The 19,290-nt window shown below is 40.7% G+C and overlaps 1 protein-coding gene across 1 annotated transcript; it reads right to left on the bottom strand.

Annotated features, from left to right (window-relative positions):
• Positions 1–1,718: 1,718 nt before the first annotated feature.
• Positions 1,719–10,855, bottom strand: adra1ba (adrenoceptor alpha 1Ba). Its single transcript, XM_072662296.1, has 2 exons — positions 9,542–10,855; positions 1,719–4,823 (listed from the first exon to the last, which is right to left on the bottom strand). Exons 1-2 carry the CDS (start codon positions 10,500–10,502, stop codon positions 4,249–4,251), a joined length of 1,536 nt encoding a protein of 511 aa, XP_072518397.1. The 5' UTR covers positions 10,503–10,855; the 3' UTR covers positions 1,719–4,248.
• Positions 10,856–19,290: the final 8,435 nt, after the last annotated feature.

Raw genomic sequence — 19,290 nt, 5'->3', positions numbered from 1 at the left:
TTTAGTAAATAAAATGGTTATTGTGGACAGCTCGGCTCCTAACACCACCACTGTTCAGTAATGTGACTCAGTACGTTTCTCTTCAGTGCACCATTTCACATGAAAGGTTTAGTGGAATAAATGTGTGTAATTGCCCTTTAAATTACATGTGGACGAGACATCACCAGTGCACACAAAGTGTACCATTCTTCACCATATTTCTAAACATTCCTTAAGTAATTTTCCCCTAATTCTGTTAATAGAGATTCATTCCTGGCTTGATACCAGGGAACTCTGATTGGATTCACTGAATGTAAATAAGTTGTAATGTCACCCATAAAATCTAACTGAAAGGAAAACAGTCTGGAAAAAACAGAACAGAGAACAGTCTGATATGCTTTCAATATTATTTGAAAGTGCATCTGTACCAAAGCTGACTGCAGAACTCTCCTTGCGGGACTGATGAAGTGATAAGGTGAAGGCCAAAGTCACATGATGGCCTGATTACTTGGTGAGTACTTCTTTGTGTGTGCGTGTGGCCGTTGTTTTTTCAGACAGTAGCGACGCTTCAAAACAAAAATTCAATACTAAAAAGAAAGGAATTCACTGTTTAGAATCGCCTTTACCTCTGCAATATATCTTGAGGTTCTAAAATGGGGTACATGATTCCTGACAAAACAGCAAACTATGCCTTACTGCCCAAATGACTCTGCATGTTATGACATTCTGTAATGTATTGCATGTGATTCTGTTCTACTGCTGCTGCTATTGTTTCAGGGCTTCTGTTTTTATTAAATAACTGACATGTTAGACAGTCTGATGATAAGTCCCACGTGTCACGCTTTGAGGCTCCATCCAAACTGTTTCTGTCCTCATCCTGACCTCACTAACACTTTAGTCGCTAAATGCAATCAAATCCTCACATCAATAACAGCAACAAAACAGGATAAACTCTTTGTAATCCTCTTGATTTTTGAAGAAACAATGAATGAGCAGAAGTAAAGTAAAGAGTGAAGTGTAGGTCGTTAGATAACATCATCTATTCCAATGAATAAATGATACCTGTTAACTGACTCTTTCTGTTGGGAACAGAAAATTGAATGTTGCAACACTGTCATTGTTTTGGTACTGTCATTATTTTCAGCAGGAATGTTTCACCAATACAACAAACCTTTTTTTCTGACTGCAAAAACATTTATGTCTTTAGTTGTGTACTGGAGCTACAACACTTTGACCAAAACCAGAAGAGTTTTGGGAGACACAAACGTTCATTACTTGTTACTTACATCTGTCTACTGTCACCAGCCCAAAAACTGTCGTTGCTGATCAGCTATATTTGCGGTAAGAGGAAATTTGGGGTAAATCTGTTTTTTTGATGAATCTCTTATTCACTCTCTTAATGTCCTGAAAATCAGACTTTTGTGATGCCCTTGGGTCATAGGCTGCAGACAATCGTAGACAACAAAGGATTCATGTCTTCCCTATAATCAAGTCTAAAAGAATACAGTAAATGTTAATGAATCAATATAATTCCCAGATTCCAAAAATGTCATCAGAAATCAGATAAACAACAAGCCTGTTGTGTACAAGAGGTATTTTTAACTCCGCAAACTCTTTGAGGTCCTAATACAATTACCTTTTGTAATAGTTTGAGTTTGTTCTCAAACTATAGGCCTAAGCCTCTTTCTTTTTGTGTAGAGAATAGCATGACAGTAGCATGGCTGTTTTCCAGAGTCCAAAGTTTTCCCATATTCTTTATTTTGGCTGAGGCATAGTAATGAAGCTCAAATCACAAACGAAGGATATGAAGACATAAGAAAAATAAAAATCCCAACAAAAACCTCAAGCAATTCATTTTATTGCTTCATCAGCCACTCGTCTTAAACACAACCGCCTGCCCATTACTCCAGATCCTAAATGAATAGGGGCAGTTGACTTAATGCAATGCAGGTACAACTGAAAAACATTTACGATCAGCCATAACATTAATACCACTGACATGCGAATAACATAAATTATCTTGTTATTATGGCATCTGTCAAGGGATAGGATATACAGCAATCCTTGAGCCACTTCGACAAGAGCCAAACTGTAATGGCTAGACAGCTAGATGGCTAGAGTCAGAGCATCTCCAAAACATCAGGCATCAGGTCTTGTGGGGTGTTCCTGCTATGCAGTGGTCAGTATTTACAAAAAGTGGTCCAAAGGAGGACAACCAGTAAACCTTCATAAGGGATATGGGCGCCCAAGACTACTGATGTTTTCGGGGAGCGAAGGCTAGCTCATCTGTTCTGATGCCACAAAAGAGCAACTGTAGCACAAATAGCGAAAAAGGCCCTTGCTAACGCTACTTATTTTGGAGCTCATGCCTCGACAGGGAAGAGCTGTTCTGGCAGCAGGAGGAGGCCTTACACAATATTAAGCAGTGGTTTTAACATTCTGGCTGATTGGTGTACAGAATCAAACACTCCAAAAGATGAAAATCACTTCTCAGTCAACAGCCACAGTAACTGCGAAGAACATAACTTACAATAAATATGGCTAAATAAATAAAAAAAATGCTTTTATGTAAAATATCTTGGAACTGTCCTTTCCCTGGACCACAAGACATAATGTGCATTATGTGAGGATGAAGCACCAGCTGAAAGAGCTTAAAAGTTAAACTTGTCTTGTCTTATCTAGAACTCGATTTTGACATTTTTGTGTCTTTCCACAGAAACAAATCAATAAGAGCTATCACACAGATGCACAGCGTGTCTAGATAAACCAGAGCAGGAGAATAAATAAATCAGGAATAACACCTTTCCGTCTGCTAAGCATCTATGCTAAATGACATCTGGCGCTGATGCAGGGTCAGAGGCGTTTCTTTGTTCATGCACACTGTACTATTACAGCCTCCAGCGATCTTTCGGCTCTGCGCTTCAACCTCCCAGCACAAACAGTGCAAATATAATATATGGGGTGAAATCCAAACTTTAGTCCCTCTCAATAAAAATGGAGTGGATCAGCCAAGACCATTTTTGGTTGTTTTTACACTGGAGCTATGCTAATGTAGCAAGCTAACAAGTATAAGAAGCTTATAGCACAGATTTAGCACAATATATGTCTAAATCATCACACACTTACATCCAACTGCATGGAGCTGTTGGCTAAGTAATCTCCTAAAGACTTGCTTATGTGGTGCTTGACACTGGATGACCAAGTTTTAAATAGAAATGAACAAAATTAGAGACAGATTTGACTGGTTTTAGCTTCACCTTTTCATAGCAATGTTTTTTTAGTGTTTTTTTTTTTTTACTTTGTGTCAGAATTTTGTGGCTCCAGTGCATAATTAAACGGACCAAACTTAAGACAATGTATCAGGGTCCCCATGTGTCCTGAAAAGTCTGGAAAATCTGGCAACTTACAGACTGTTTTTCTAGTCATGGAAGGTCCTGGAAAATTAAGGGTGTTACAAATGTCCTGGAAACATTAATGAGATCTTGGAAAAACTGAGCCATTGAGCCACTGAGATTGCATATTTTAGCTTATTCATTTGGACAATGTTTTGTCAAAATATTTTTTTGTCATTGATAAACAGGACACTGCCTAACACATGTAACACATGTACTGCTAAGATTTCTCTAACAAAAGTTTGCAACTTTGTCGATTTGTTTTCTTGATAGCTTGATAGCTACCTTGCATCAGTGACAGTGACAGATGTACTCATTTTTAAAACGATTTATACACATAAATGAGATGTTATTTAATCTTTAATGCATCTAACTTTACCTCTTTTCTATACAGACATTATTAAATTATCTACCAAAATAACATTCTGAAGGGTGGCTCTGAAACCAAAGATCATCACATTTAAAAACATTTGCAGAGAGATTTGCATCTTGCAGAAAAGATGAGCATATATTACTACCTGTTGAATAGTACATGTAAAACCAATTCATACTGGGAGGCTTTTAATACGGTTGTTGCTATGTATGGAAGTAATGGAAAATGCTCTGGAAAACCTGTGTAAAATGTTTTGCTAAAAAGACTGGAGACCTTGTGTGTGTTTTGGCTAATTGACTGATGATAAGGAGAAAATTGTGAATATTCGATTTTTGGCAAACCTTTTGTCATTTTAGTCTTTTGTTCAACATCAGTAGCTACTTCAAGTCTCTGAACGTCATTCACAATGCAAGCATGCTTTATAACAATATCTACAATACAACAAAAATGTCAAATCAGTATAAAATGTAAGGAAAAACAGCCGGTGTGACGCACTGCACCCAGTTACATCACAGTTTCAGGTGCAGGCCTGGTATTTGGTCCCTGTTCTAAGTCTTCTCTACCGTTCTGTACGTTGCCATGCAGTGGCCCTTTGGCCAGTGGCCCACCAGGGAAAAGCACAGTCATCTTGCTTGATTTGTTCTCAGTCTGGCACACAGTTGCAAGGCTGGATCTGAACTGACTGGGGAAGTGCCTTGGACAGTCCGAGCTGGAGGAGGAGGCACACGGACCCCAGCCTGGTAACAGTCCCTCCGCTCTGTGAGATCCACTGCCTCTGCTGAAGAAACGTGGGCTAGGCTGCACAGAGGCCAGCGTCTGCTGACTGCCATTCATGCAAACAGAGCTGTTGTCATTGTAGGATGGGTTGGTGGGACCCATGTGTGACCTGTAGTTGTATGACCTCCAGCTTTGCCGCTTCCGCTGCTGGCACTGGCAGCGCAGGATCCGGATAAAGGCCTGCTTGAACTCGCGGCTGTAGCAAGGGTAGATGATTGGGTTCAAGCAACTGTTAAAGTAGCCCAGCCAGAAAATCACCTTGAAGAAAGTCTCCGGGGGACGCAGGTTGGCATTAAAAGAACCTGAAAAATGCAAGCAAACACAGTGAAATCATTTCTTTTCTTTGTTTTGGTTAATTCTCTTCTTCACCAAGAGGTGGCAGACTTCAACCTATGAGGCGCATTACCACACCAGCCAGCCCAATATACATCATTACCAACAGAAACATATTTGAAACATAAATAACACTAGGAGTTGTTAAAGACAACAGCACCAGTTATTGTCGGTTATTTATTACCCCAGTGAAACAATGACCTGCACAGAGTTTAAAAAAAGGTCTTGTTGTCAGCTGTTTCCAAAACAGGATGGGTTATGATGAGCTATGTTTTTTTTAAACTATGAACAAATTCTTATCACATGCCGTGCAGAGTTAGCAGACCAGGAGCACTCCTTCACCACTTCTATCAACCCCATAGAAATGTGAAGCAGATGTGGAATAAGGCAAAACCTCCATTGCTTTATTTAACAATCAGCCATCAGCCCACAATAGACTTTTTTTGAATGTGCTGAAAGCTTTGAAAGGTACATAAGGCACTACAGCCACATACGCTGACCCACCAAAAAGGAGCTTTCTGATTTTATGAATACATCAAAGGGGTGCCAATGTGTGAGACTTGCTTTACACACCCCGCAGCTTCTCTGTTTATAAGACGCTCTCTGGCTATAAACCATCCGACATCACATCTATGCTCACTGTTATTAGCTGAAATGATCAAACTCGTTCCAGTGACTGGATTACCCTTCAGGTGTTGAGAGCTTAAGCTGAACTGGGAAAATCGGCCTTAAGCTACAGCGCACCAGTGAGCTGGAACTTATTACAAGACACTTTAAAGCTCTGCTTGCTGGTGTCGCTCGGTCATTGCAATTTCTAATCTTTATCCACACCACTCTAACCGCAATTGTTGTGGCTGATTTCTGGTTTGATTGTGATACATACTGTGTTTAGGTTATTATTTTTTTGTTCTTTTACAGCTTCCTTTATATAATTAATTAATATGGTTTATTAAGAATTGATTATTTTACTGAATTTGATTCAGTATTAACATATCACTGTGTTTATCTCGTTTATCTCTGTAAATGAGGGTGACCCTCAATGTAGTCCAGGTTTAAATAAAGGTTACCTGATTGATTTATAGATTTCAGTTCTGTCCCTCATCTTATACAAATGGCTTGCTATTATACAGATGTTTGTGTAGATGCAGTCAATAGTGCTTTTCCCACAATAAACTAGCTGGTGTAAAGCAGTACACAATATTTGTATGGGTGAACTGTCATACAAATGTATTATTAACACCTGTATAATTGTAATATAAGCTATATAACAACCCACTTTTGGCTTTGTGTGGTGTTGGCTACCTTATTCAAACAGATGTTTTTCAACTTCTCAACTTCTCAAAAAATCTGTCTCCTCTGTAAAAATAATGTTGCTTTTACAATTGGTCACACTCTATTAAAAGCCATGCACAAGGGAGCAGTGGATGTTCCTAAAACCAACCGAGAAGCCTTCTGAAGCAGAGAAGATCTCTCAGGTTGAGTTGTTGTGGATACTGAAGAGGTATTAGAAAAGGTCACAAAAATCCATTGGGCATATCTGAACTCTTCACTGTTGCCCATCTCTGCTCTTACACTCATAACTCCCTCATCCCAGAGGAATTCATCACTTTTGAGATCTTCTATCTACATCATGCTGCACATCTCGTACCCTTTTATGGCCTTTTCCCTTCTCACTGAGTTCTGGGGTTATTACTGTAGAATATTATAACATGCCAGAATGTACTTGTAGAACTTGTAGTACTCTAGTTATCAGTAAACTGACATAATAAATTGCTGATGTTACAAAAAAAGGCAAAAAAGGGAGAATGACAATCAGTAGGGACCTGTAGGTTCACATACTCTGAGCATTAGTTTGTGATTTACCATGTTTAACCAGTAGAAACTCTTTCTCCTCAGATAATCACACTGTATCTTGGCATGTGAAGTGCTCAGACAGATCAGCGAGCTCAGGGGTGATCTCTGTTGGCCTAAGGTGATGAGTGCAAGACTGATTTAAAAGCAGCTTCATTACAGCACTTCATTAAGACAGTAATTCAAGTACATCTGTCCTATTACAGCAAACCTCCTCAAGTTGCTCCAAATCACCCTCAAGATTGTAAATCATATGCTGTTGGGCTCTATCACACCCAGAACACTGGTACTGAGGTAATTGAATTACCACTGTTTTTCCCAGAGGAATATTTAGTTCATTTATCACAATAAATATTGCTACTCTTGGAGCGATAAGCCATCAAAATACGCATGTTCTTCTTAACCTAGATGTAGTCGATCATCCAAAATGCTGACACTGAAGGTTATGTACAGTTATCTAAAAAAAAGGACAAAATTATGAACAAAACGCAGGCTAAAATACTATGGATGCTGCTATGGTTTACAGCTAATATGTGTCCGTTTTAACATTTTATAAAAAGTCTATATAACATTTATTTTGGTTTCATCTATTGTAATTGGAGGCAAGTGTGTAACAATTTAGGCATGCAGTGTGTGATGCTAATTCGCAGGGTATGACCATCCATTGCTATAATTTGACCTTCTTTTAAAGGCTATAAGTGTAATAGCACTAAGCATTGAGTCTTACAAAATATGATCTTTTTATGTTATGGGGTCATCCCGTCAATACACAAGCTAACTTTACTGTAGAAGATGCTGCTTGTTGAGCACGGCTTGCTGCATTGGCCCAGGGCAAATATTAGTATTGATTTTCCAATAAGCTTTATTTTCTGAAGCATCAAGAGGTAGGATGAAGCGGATGAGTGGTCTTGTGACAGGGCATAACCAATGAAACCTACTGCCTTCTAACCTTACACTCTGCGTACATCCTATCCTAGTGCCTTTGCACATTATTGTACATCCATTTCTGTAAAATGACACCTCTGCAGCAGCATTATGCAAAGGACAATAATTGATATGGCCAAAGTCTTGATAAACAAGTCCCCAAAAACTTTTTTTTTCCAGGCCCTTATGCAATTTCAATTCCAAAAACTTTTCACATTCTGTCTACAATTAAATTATTATTATTATTATTAGAATGACATATTAAGACTTAACAGACTTATTCACTTCCCAAAGGTCAGACACATGGAAAGTTTTTCCTTCCATCATCAGGACAAACACAAGTGACCCATCTAATGAGTTGGTCAGATATAGAAGAGCAGGGAACTTGGGTCATAAAGTGAATATAGATACATGCTTCATTCTTGACCTGTTTGGAGGAGGGTATGTGTGGTGGGAATACTACCTCATGTTTATTCCCACACCTCAGCACTCTCCTAGCTCAGACATGGAGCAAGCCTGGGAATGAGAGAGCTCTTCGAAGACATTGGCATTTCCTCTGCATTCCTCTAGGAGACCTCAACAAGCTTCAGGGACCTACTGGATTCCACTTGACCAACACTACAACAAACCAGCCAATGCTGAGCAGAAAAAATGATGCGGACGGTCATGATGCGAAAGGCATGGTGAACTGATTCATGACCAAGTCTTATATATTCCTGTATAATTGTCTTTTATTTGGGGGGAAATGATGTGACAATGTTGTGTTATGAATAACCCAGTCCTAATTTCTTACATAATCAATAGTTATGAATGTATTATCTTGCCAGTTTGGAGGCAAGGTTTTTAAAGATGGTGACTATACTTTAGGGAGTTGTTTATCTACACCATTTAAAATCACTCAGATTAAACAATCATTTCTACGTAGCCTTATGGTAAGGCTTCTTACACCCAGACAGCTCTACAGAGCCCAGCTTTGTAAGAATTGCGATATGCTTGAGACGTCTAGTTTGCTTCATCGTTCTGGGCTAGACAAACACAACATGAATCATTCTGTAGAGTTTTCACTGGCTGATGGACTGACTGCATTCTGCCATAAGGCACTTTACTCTGTGAATCGATTCCTTTAATTAATCAGGATGCCACCTCTACTTTAGAAGATGCTTGTTTAGTGTCCATAATTGTATAGCTATTAAAACCTTTACCTTTCAAATATCAAATCAAATCAATGAATAGTATGTGGATCATTAATTGACTTGCAGAATATCATTTCTATTTGATGACAGCCTTGCTTTGGACATAACACTGTTCAAAGAATATATAAAAGATAGAAAACAAGGGGCTAGTATATATGAAATATGGCTTGTGGTGTTTGTTAAATTGTGCATCACTATTTTACACCACTATTAGATTTCAGATTATAATATTCATATTTATTGTAATTTATTACACATTTTGTTCTTGTTTTCTTTCTATGAAAGAAGGCCAAGAAATCTTGTCAACAGGTTTTGATGCTGCAGAATGGCCTAGACTTAAAGAGAGTAAAAGTGTACAATTATAGAGACGAAGCATAAAGAAGTAAAAGAAAGCAACAAGGGTTTAAACGAGCAGAAACAACTGAGAAGAACATAAAAGAGCTTACCAGTAAAACACTCTTCAGAAAACAGTTTTTCAGGGTAATGGTTCTATAGGACCAAATAGGAAATTAAGGAACCATTTGGATGCTGAAATGGTTATTTTCTATAAAAGCCTGTTGCGTATGGTTCCTTATAGAACATTAAATGGCTGTATATAGCACCTAAATTGTTCCACTATGTGTCAAAGAACCCTTTTTTCAGTACTATAGAACCTTTTCTGTTTTCCAAGTAAAGAGTAGAAGTAGAAGCATAAAATAAGTTTGTTTGTTGTTACCTACCGATGGGCAGCGCAAGGAAGAAGGGCAGCCAGCAAAGGATGAACATGCCCACTACGACCCCCAGGGTTTTGGCTGCTTTCTTTTCTCTGGAGAACTTGAGCAGCTTGACGGTCAGGGAGCTCCTGATGGTGCCTTTCCCCGCTCCCCCGCACTCCTCCTGCGCCTGAGCCCCTTTACAGTGGATTCGCAGGGTGAGCTCGCTGGAGTCCATGCGCTCCTTCATCACTCCCGCTTCCAGGTTCCTGGTGGTCCGTTTGGCCACGATGTACACGCGGCAGTACATGGCCAGGATGACCGCTAAGGGGATGTAGAAGGAACCTAGCGAGGAGAAGAGTGCGTAAAAGGGCTCCTCCGTTATCGGGCAGATGGTGTCGTCGTCAGACGGAGGCTCCTTCCATCCGAGCAGGGGCCCGATGGAGATGACGATGGCGAGCACCCAGACGCCCAGCATGGCGAGGAGCGCGCGCTTCTCGGTCACGATGCTGGGGTACTGCAGAGGGTAGCGCACGCCGATGTAGCGGTCTATGGAGATCACACACAGGCTCATGATGGACGCCGTGCAGCACAGGACGTCCACCGCAGCCCAGATGTCGCAGAAGATCCGGCCGAACACCCAGTAGTTGAGGATCTCGAGCGTGGCGGACACTGGCAGTACGGTAGTGCCCAGCAGTAGATCGGCCATGGCCAGATTTATAATGAAGTAGTTGGTGGGAATGCGCAAGTGCCTGTTGCACACCACGGACAGGATGACCAAGATGTTGCCCACTATGGCAAACACGATGAACGCGCCCAGGACCACGGCCAGTGGCACTGCCCTGGCCAGGCTGAACGGGGCACTTTCGGACGCGTTCCCTGCCGTCCAGTTGGATATGTTTTGCGGCGCGTGCGAGGGCACTTCTCTGTACAGCTTCCCCGAGTCATTATTCCAGATGTTCCAGGCATCATCCATATCGGAATTCATCCTGACCAGCCTGGAATCCCCATACCCAGATTTAGTTCTTGTGTTTTCTTGTGAATTTCGCTTACTTCATGTGCAGGGTTAGGCTGTTGCCACGTGTTCTTGCTCCGGGGCTCGTTCTGAAAGGGGTCTCCGCACGAGCACGGTGCGTAAAAAGCGCAATCTCGAGGTTCTCCATGCTCTCCTCTGTGTTCTATGTGACGCATACGCCTAGTTCGGGTCCATTCACAAACCAATCCTCAGCAGCTAGCTCTCGTCCTCTGCAGTGCTCCCGCTGTTCCAGGCTGTCCCTACGCATCCCTACTGACCACTCCTGCATTCACCCATGCGCTCGCTAGCAAACCAACCCCCTCCCTCTTTCCCTCCGTTCCCTACACCAAGCTCAAACTTCACTGGAGACTCCAGCCTTCAGCCAAGCGCTGGAGAGATCGACTGAGCCCTCTCCGTTTCCTTTTTCACTCGTTTACTCCCTTTTTCTTTTACACCAAGGACACAAAGTGTGGTCAAGAGGAGTCCCTCGTTTCTGTTCCATATGTTGTTTGGTAATCTAAAGCAATGTGACCTCGAGCGCGTGGCAGTGTCTCTCAGCTGCTCTATTTTTAGAGCCGTCCTGCCATTCAGGTTATAGACACGCGGACAATGTCACGGTTGTTGCACTGTTTTGCTGGTAACTTTGGTGCAAAACACTGGGAGCCACGCGAGGACTTCAGATGTCAACATCAAATCAGATTATGCAGGCCTAAAAACACACGCAATCATCCAATATAAGACACATTATTTCTTTCCATCTTGCTAAATGTATTTTAAGGGTCTAATGTCTTACCTTTTCTTGCCCTTTCACCTCCCTAGAGTCCACTTTTAATATCTGTGTGGATTTATTTAGCAAAAACAGCTGCAATCAGCAAAACTCAACATGTGTTATAGAGCTGAGGAGGCTGGTTGTGTTACTTTGCCTTTAAGACGTGATATATGTAAAGTTACCTCTGTTCTCATTATACTGTGTACTTTGTTCAAAAAACAGTCCAAGCTAAAACACTCCTTATAACCTCAGCATGACTAGGCGGTATGTTTTAAAATAATGTTGGCAGAGCACTGTTCAAACTGTTGAAAATTCCAATTTTCCATGATATGGGTCCTTTAATACACTACCTGCATTCCAGCACTCTTGCAGTGTTCCTTTCAGCCCTAATTAAATCGTTTTTCTTCCTTGCATAATCATCTGCAAATTTTTTTTTTTCCCAGGTAGTAGGGCGATAATAAATCTCATAAAAGGAAAGGTTATGTCACGGCACAAGTCTCCACGCTGTCCTTTCGGAGGCCAGACTCACAGGACTGCACAGCGTCCAGATATTCAGCAAATCATCTGTAATTGCATAAAGTAACTCAATCCACTAGGAAATGCCAGGCGAAATCCAAAACGTCACAGAAATTATTCTAGGAAATTATGGCTGTGAAGCTTTAGAACAGCTTCCAGTTCTAACCATCTGCTGTAGTCAGAGTTAATCTGATCATAATGATGCCTTACAAAGAGAATCATTTGCAGCTCACACCAAGAAGAGTATCTGAGTGTTGCAGTAATGGGAGAAACAGATAAGTGAATCGTCATGGTTGATTTGAGAGCGGGATGTAAACATGAACATTAACTTCACTTTAAACTACTGGTGCCACCCCCCCCCCCCCCCCCAACATCCCCTGTCCTGCATATCTAAGTGCTTTCTCTGCTTAAAACGCAGCTGATCTAATCAAGTAATTAACTAGCCCTAATTGGGTTGAGATCAGTGTGCTAGATCAGGGAAACACTCAAATGTGCAAGGCAGGGGGTACTCGAGCACCAGGACTGGAAACCTGTGCTTTAAACTGTAACAGTTGTAAAACTAAAAGGTTCCTAAATGCCGTCTTGGGGTTCTTTCCTGGGGAAACCTTTAGATGAGCCCCTTTTTGGTACAGCACACACTTAAAAATAAAGCTGTTTCGAATGGTTCTTGATGAAGAACCTCTATATTAAGTGATTGTAGATCCATAAAAGGCTCTTCACACACACACACAAACACACACTCTCTCTCTCTCTCTCTCTCTCTCTCTCTCTCTTTCTCTCTCTCTCTCTCTCGATTACAAACATCATTTTTTTCAAACATTATAAATGGATCTTCAATTTTGTTCTGTATGGAGTCTTTGAAAAGAATTACACACTCTTAACAATAACGGTTCCATGAAGAACTATATTTATAAAAGAGACAAGAGGGTGTGAAGAACATTTTAAAGGTCTAAAGAACCATCACTTAATGTAAAGGTTCTTCACAATAGCAAATCTTTACTGCAAATGTGTTTCTACAGCATTGCTCAAGGAACCATGTGAAGCACCTTTATTGTTAAGATTGTAGAACCCTTTTAAAAAGGTTCAGGAATAATCTACAAAAGGTGTTTCTGGTATCTAAAGCTTTAATGAACCAAGCAAAGAACCATTTAGGCATTCAAATGGTTCTTTTGCTTGCCATGTTTCCATATACAACCATTGCCTTTACTGAAGAACCTCTGAAAATCTTAAACTCTGTACACCCAAATGTTTAGTGTCTCAACACTTTTCACTGACTCTTTCTGAGGGTAACTCTGATAGGTTGAGAACTAATCGGGTTTGACTATGGCATCAAATAAAGAGTTGAACAAAGAGGGGGAAAAAAGTTGCATTTAGGCTTTAAACACTGCTGTTTAGACAATAAGAGCATGGTTCAATGGGGCTCGACTGGTGCTATTTAGTAATGAATTTCAGCTCAGCCGCGACGTCCTTACCTCCCGCTGGCTGGAAGTAATGTGAGATAGCACCATGTGATCAGAGTGGAAAGTTATGACTGCTGTTGCTGTGTGGCTGTGTGGGCGGCTGGCAGCAGACTGATGCATTTCATTTCCACACATAAAGGAGACACGGGCGAGTTACAGCATTGTGTGGTCTCAGATGTGACATGAAACATCACACACACACACTGACACATACACAAACACACATACACACACACACACTTATGAATGGGCTGCGCATGCAAGCATAGAACTGTGTAAAAGTCAAAGATCACTCTTTATTAATCTAATGTTCAATCTAAACAGCCATTAAGTGACTCATTTGTCAGCTTAAGGAGAAGAGCAGAAATCATTTATTAAACAATAAATTTACCCAGAAGCCCCCACAACTAAATGTGACATCACACATTTCAGCATACACACCCAAGCATGGACCACCCCCATCCCCCTGCACCCCCCCCCCCCCACACACACACACGTGCCTCTATATAGCTCCTGAGAGCACCTCAGGATCAAGTCCAGCCAACACTTAGAGTAAATTAAAGTGCTTACATTTAATAGGCCTGTGAGCTGCAGCTGATGAATGGAGGTGGAGTGATGTGAGATATGAAGGCAAAAATGTGCTGAGCTGTGAACTGCAGTGTGCTAAAACATGCTGTCTGCTTCCAGCGCTGCACTCTGCCACTGAGCACTGCACAGATAAAAGAGAAACACCACAAGCAACCGTGCACAGCACTGGACCCTCCAAATTCCCTCTCTCTCTCCCTCCTGGGGAAACTCTGCAGGGCTCTACCACACAGCTGCACAGGCAACAGCGGCATCTGGGACAACAAAATGTTGTTTATGGCACCATGTTTGTAGTTGAAGGCATTTTTTTCCTTACTAAATTAAACATGTTTACGGCACGTCCAACGTCTGAGATTTGTTCCCACAAAGAAGAGCGGGGATGTATTACTGTCTGCAGGCAGCTCCACAGGGCGAGTAATTACAGGGAATTCCTAATGGCTATTGGAAGTCAAATTCATTTCATTTATTTTCTCTTTTTATTCGCCCTGGTGAAAAGTTCATTCACTCAAGCGTTCTTTAAAAAAGGGTCTCAGGATCACTGCCATAGAGAACCTTTAGTGTTACAGCTTTTATTGATTGCTTGCACACTGTTATTGCACACTGGCACATTATTCTCAGTGTCAGAAGCCCAGTTTGTGTCAGAGAAGCTACACTCTAAGCATAAAGTACATAGCATACAGTCAGACCTGCTGGAGTCGTAAATATTTACATGGACTTTAACTATCTGCCACTATTATTATTACCACCATTAACCATCACTACTCTCATTATTCTTACCATCTCTACTATGATCATATTGGTTATACTATATTATGATTATTTTGCACACCTGAGGTGTAGAAAAGTCTTCTGCGGTGGTTCAGTGATTTTTGTCAATAATTTATAAATAGTTTTAACCAGAGGAGGATGCGTCCCCCTTGTGAGTCTTGGTTCCTCCCAAGGTTTCTTCCTCCAGCTCCATGTCCTTTGGTTTGCTCACTGGGGGTCTTACGCTTTAATGTCTTGTTAATCTCTTGTCCACCTACTGTTTACTGATTCTGTAAATCTGCTTTGTGACAATGGCAGTTGTACAAATAGCTATACGAATAAATTTTATTTGATTTGATTAATTAGTGGAAACCTTTTAGTGCTATATGTGACTTTTTTAAAGGTTATAGTACCATAAACATAAGGTCTCTTTTTGTATTTGAGAAAGGGGCGCTACCAGAGATTTTGGGCCCCATAAAAAGAAATCCCATAACTCAATTCTGCCAAAATACTCAATTAATACATTTTAGGGCCCCTGTAGAGGTGGCAAAATGGTTCTTTGTGCAATATTACAGCATAGCCACTTTTTGTTCCCTGCATAACCGTTCATAACTCCCCCTAGCACTAGCAATGCTTCTGACACTAGGAATGTGAGGATTTAACACAACCTGCCACTTTCCAACCTGCCACTGATGCACAGCAGCTCCACTTCACCAGGTCACAGATCGTCTGTCACCATCACTGTAAGAGAGAGCACAGCCAATCTTTGATGGCGAAGCCCCCTTGAACATAGCAGTTTAACATTGTATCCTTCAGTAAACAGTGCTGGCACAGAGTTGTCCAGAAATGGCCTGGATTCATTGTTATTGATGTATCTAGGACTTCCTGAAGGTCCAGAGTAATGCTTTTCAAGATTAAACTGGTGCCATGCATTGGACATCAGGACATGATTGGTTGATTCCTCTGTCAGCTCGTTTTTGTGGGTAATCTGATACATTAGGTTTTAAATTATTTTGTTTGCACACTTTTCCATTTAACATTGGTTTGCTGGTAAAAACATAACAATTAAATAAGACTAATACTAATACTGTATTCTTGCAAAGTGTAAAACCAGGCATCACTCTATTGAATAAAAGAGGACAAAATTGTATAGAATTCTTTTTTTGTTACCCAATCACCTTTGCTGAGGACCTAGAAGTCTCTGAGGGTTCTCCACTGGTATCAACCCATATTTATTATTCCCTCATTCATGTATAGACTCACTACACATTTGTACATACTCACTACCCACAGCATATACAATACAGAGAAGAGTGTGTGTACACCTGACCATCGTACCTATATAAGCTTATCGGACATCCCATTTCTAAATTAGTATCAGGGCATTTGGAGTTACCCACTTGCTTTTGCAGCTGTAACAGCCTCCATTCTTTTGGGAAGGCATTGTACAAGAATTTAGAGTGTGTTTGTGGGAATTTATGCCCATTCAGTCAAAAGAGCATTTGTGCAGTCAGGCACTGATGTTGGACGAGAGGGCCTGACTGGCAATCAATGTTTCAATTCAACCCAAAAGTATTCAGTGGGGCATTGCACAAAGTGATTTTAAGCTTGTGAGCAGCTGCTTGGCCACAGAAACCCATTTCTTAAAGCTCCCAGCACATCTTTTGCAGTTCTTGGAAGTTTGTAATGAGTGATACAACCAAGGACAGACCATTTTTACATACTGCACACTTAAGCATGACATTTCCATTCTGTGAGTTTGCATGGTCTACTGTTTTGTGGCTGAGCTGTTGTTGCACCTAGATGCTCAATTATTCCACAATAATTCCAGAAGGGCAAAAATTAGATGAATAGAAATACAGTGAAAACATATGGAGTTTTCCCACAGAGATGAAGATCAGAACTGTGTGCAGCCACTGAACAGAAGGCCTGAAACAAATGTTTTGCTCTTAGGGACAGCGGTAGTGGCATGGGGCAGATCTTTTGCATGAGACTCTGATTAAGAATCTTTATCTCATGCTGTATTCCATCTCATGCTGACAGATTTTGGAATGCTAGAAATGAAGTATATGTGTATGCCGGTGGATTTGGTGAAGGAATGAAATTGCATTAGGAAATACAATTAATTTAGGCCATTTTGGTGTATAAACACTGTCATATGAGACAGCTGTGTTACAGCTCAACTGACAAAGCTGCTTTGAAACCACTAAATATCATGTGGGTCTTTGTGAAATACTTAATGTGCTTGAACAGTTTTAATCTTATTCATTAAGACTCTGGAGGAAAATAGACTAAAGAAGAAAAGGCCTACTATGTTGTTCAGATCCTAGGACTTTAAATATTAACTTGTAACTTACATTACTTTACAGGGGATTATGTGGCACTTGTTAGAATTGGTGTTTTTTGCTACTGGGCTCCCCCCGCAGTACATTAGCGTAAAAAAGAGCCAATGCCTAGCCAACGCTCCGCAAACTCACAGTCCTGCTCAACATGTGTTCTTAAGTTACTGTGGCAGTTAAAACAGCACCCGGGGGGCATAGAGGACAAATCTAAATCAAAACGGCTCTGCCATGATAGTTCACTGGAAAAAAGCACGCTGTCAGTGCAAGACAACCTGGCAGCTTGCGCATGTGTTGCATTATGAAATTAATTGTGACACATTTTTGAATGCAGCTATGTGCAAAACCCAGTCTGCACCATTTGAAGCGTCTGCGTTCATTTCAGGGCCTTACACCACTTTCTTAAATACACATGAAACTTGGAATCCACTTGGGCCACCCAAGTTACTTTGTGTTAGTGGAGCTAGCCAATTAGACGCGAGAGCACTCATTACCAGTACCGATGCTTGAGCAACTTATTTAGGAGGTTTGCTCTAGCTAGTGGCCAAACCATGTTGAAATGGACTGACTTAGCTTATGTTCAAAAACAGCTTTGTTAAGAAAGCACAACATCAAGCAAGCACAAGTAAGTTATTACTTTCTAGTCCAACAGGAAGGTCTTGTTGCAGCCTCTCCCATGATGTTCATACGGGAAATACCGGACTAGCTTCTTCTTAGAGCTAGCATAAGACCCATAGTTGTCGCATGTGATGTAAAGTTTCACACAGTTCTTATGAGAGGTCTTGTGCATGCTTCACCAATGTTACATAGTGCAGTAGCTGGCATTCCAGTCTTGGAGTGGCAACAATATGGACACAATTTCCCCTTTTACATATTAGTGTACCATTAAAATTATTTAATCAATGAAATGAACAAAATAGTAATAATAATAATAATAATAATAATAAGCTAATAAATAAATAGGAATATAGACTGTTTTCTGTATCATATATCATAACCAATGGTTTCATATATGACCACCATACGCTTTTCTTATACATTCCACTATGATAGTAATTGACTGTAGCTGATCTGTTGCACAATTTATTAGTCAATCGTTTCAGACCACAAACCCCCTGTTGACCTCATTATTTGGATGGTTGACCACTCTCAACACAGCAGTAACACTAGAATGGTAATTGATGGTAGTGTGTGTGTGTGTGTGTGTGTGTTTGTGTGTGTGGTACTGGTAGGAGCATATCAGAGCAGCTCTGTGGTCTGAAACTGACCTTTTATAACAGGCCTCCAACTGTACACCAGCAGCATTGATCTACAAGGGAAGTGTTGTTTTAGAACCTCTCACGCTGAGTGTGTCAAAAACCTGCTGTTTGAGATCTCACACTGTTCATATTCTTTAAATAATAACCTTAATATATACAGTACTGCATTTGATGAGTCTCAGATGTCACCAGTTCTGGTGCTTAAAAGCCCCTTTTTATAACAGCATAGTTTACCCATAGAGGTTTTCTCTGCACAAGCTGCTGCACAACTAGATGAAAGTTTACCATTAACATGAATTCATATTAAAAGGTTTTTTTTTCTTCATCCCACTAAACACATTTATCCTAAAATGCCTTAACCATTGTGTTTTACCACCTCAGAAACACCCTTAGTACACAAGCTTTCCCTCCACACCCACTAAGAACACAGTTAAGACTACACAGGGGGGTTGTGGTGCATCTAGTGCTTTTTTGCATTAACCATTTTTTCCCAATGTAGGAGAAATGTATATAATATATGGACCATGTAATCAATCGAAAGAACATGACAGTAGACATCAACAAACTGCCATGCATAATTTATGGCTAAAAAATCTTTATTTTAAATGTTCAATGTGGAAAAGCAGAACTAAAAATATTCATGGGATTGTTATGGAGTTTTTGGCTATTAAAAGCTTCCTGAGATGCCCCTGTAATGGAATCTAGATAAAAGTCACCGTAATTCATCTGACTGGACTGAAGCCAGGGGTGCAAGGCACTTAGCTGCAATGTGCTGCAGAGAATATGGGACTATGAGCTGAACCATGGCTGTAACGTGGTGGAGGACTGTGGTGATGAATAAGAAAGAACCGCCCTGATTATTAGCATTCTCAAATCATCTTGAGTAAGCCTTTGTTTTTGGCGCTGATGTCAGCAGCTGTAGTCTCCAGCCGCTGTCTACAACTTGATGTTAAGGCAGAAGCTTTGTGAGGAGCTCAGTAATAAATGAGGAGCTGCACTGACATTTGGTAGTGATGAATGTTTCCATGTTTTGGCATATAGTCATTTAAATCCTTGACATGCTAAATAATCTTGAAGATTGCCATC

The sequence above is a fragment of the Salminus brasiliensis genome, chromosome 18 (genome assembly GCF_030463535.1).
Source record: "Salminus brasiliensis chromosome 18, fSalBra1.hap2, whole genome shotgun sequence".
Classification (NCBI taxonomy): Eukaryota; Metazoa; Chordata; class Actinopteri; order Characiformes; family Bryconidae; genus Salminus; species Salminus brasiliensis.
This window is presented reverse-complemented; position numbering and strand designations above follow the sequence as displayed.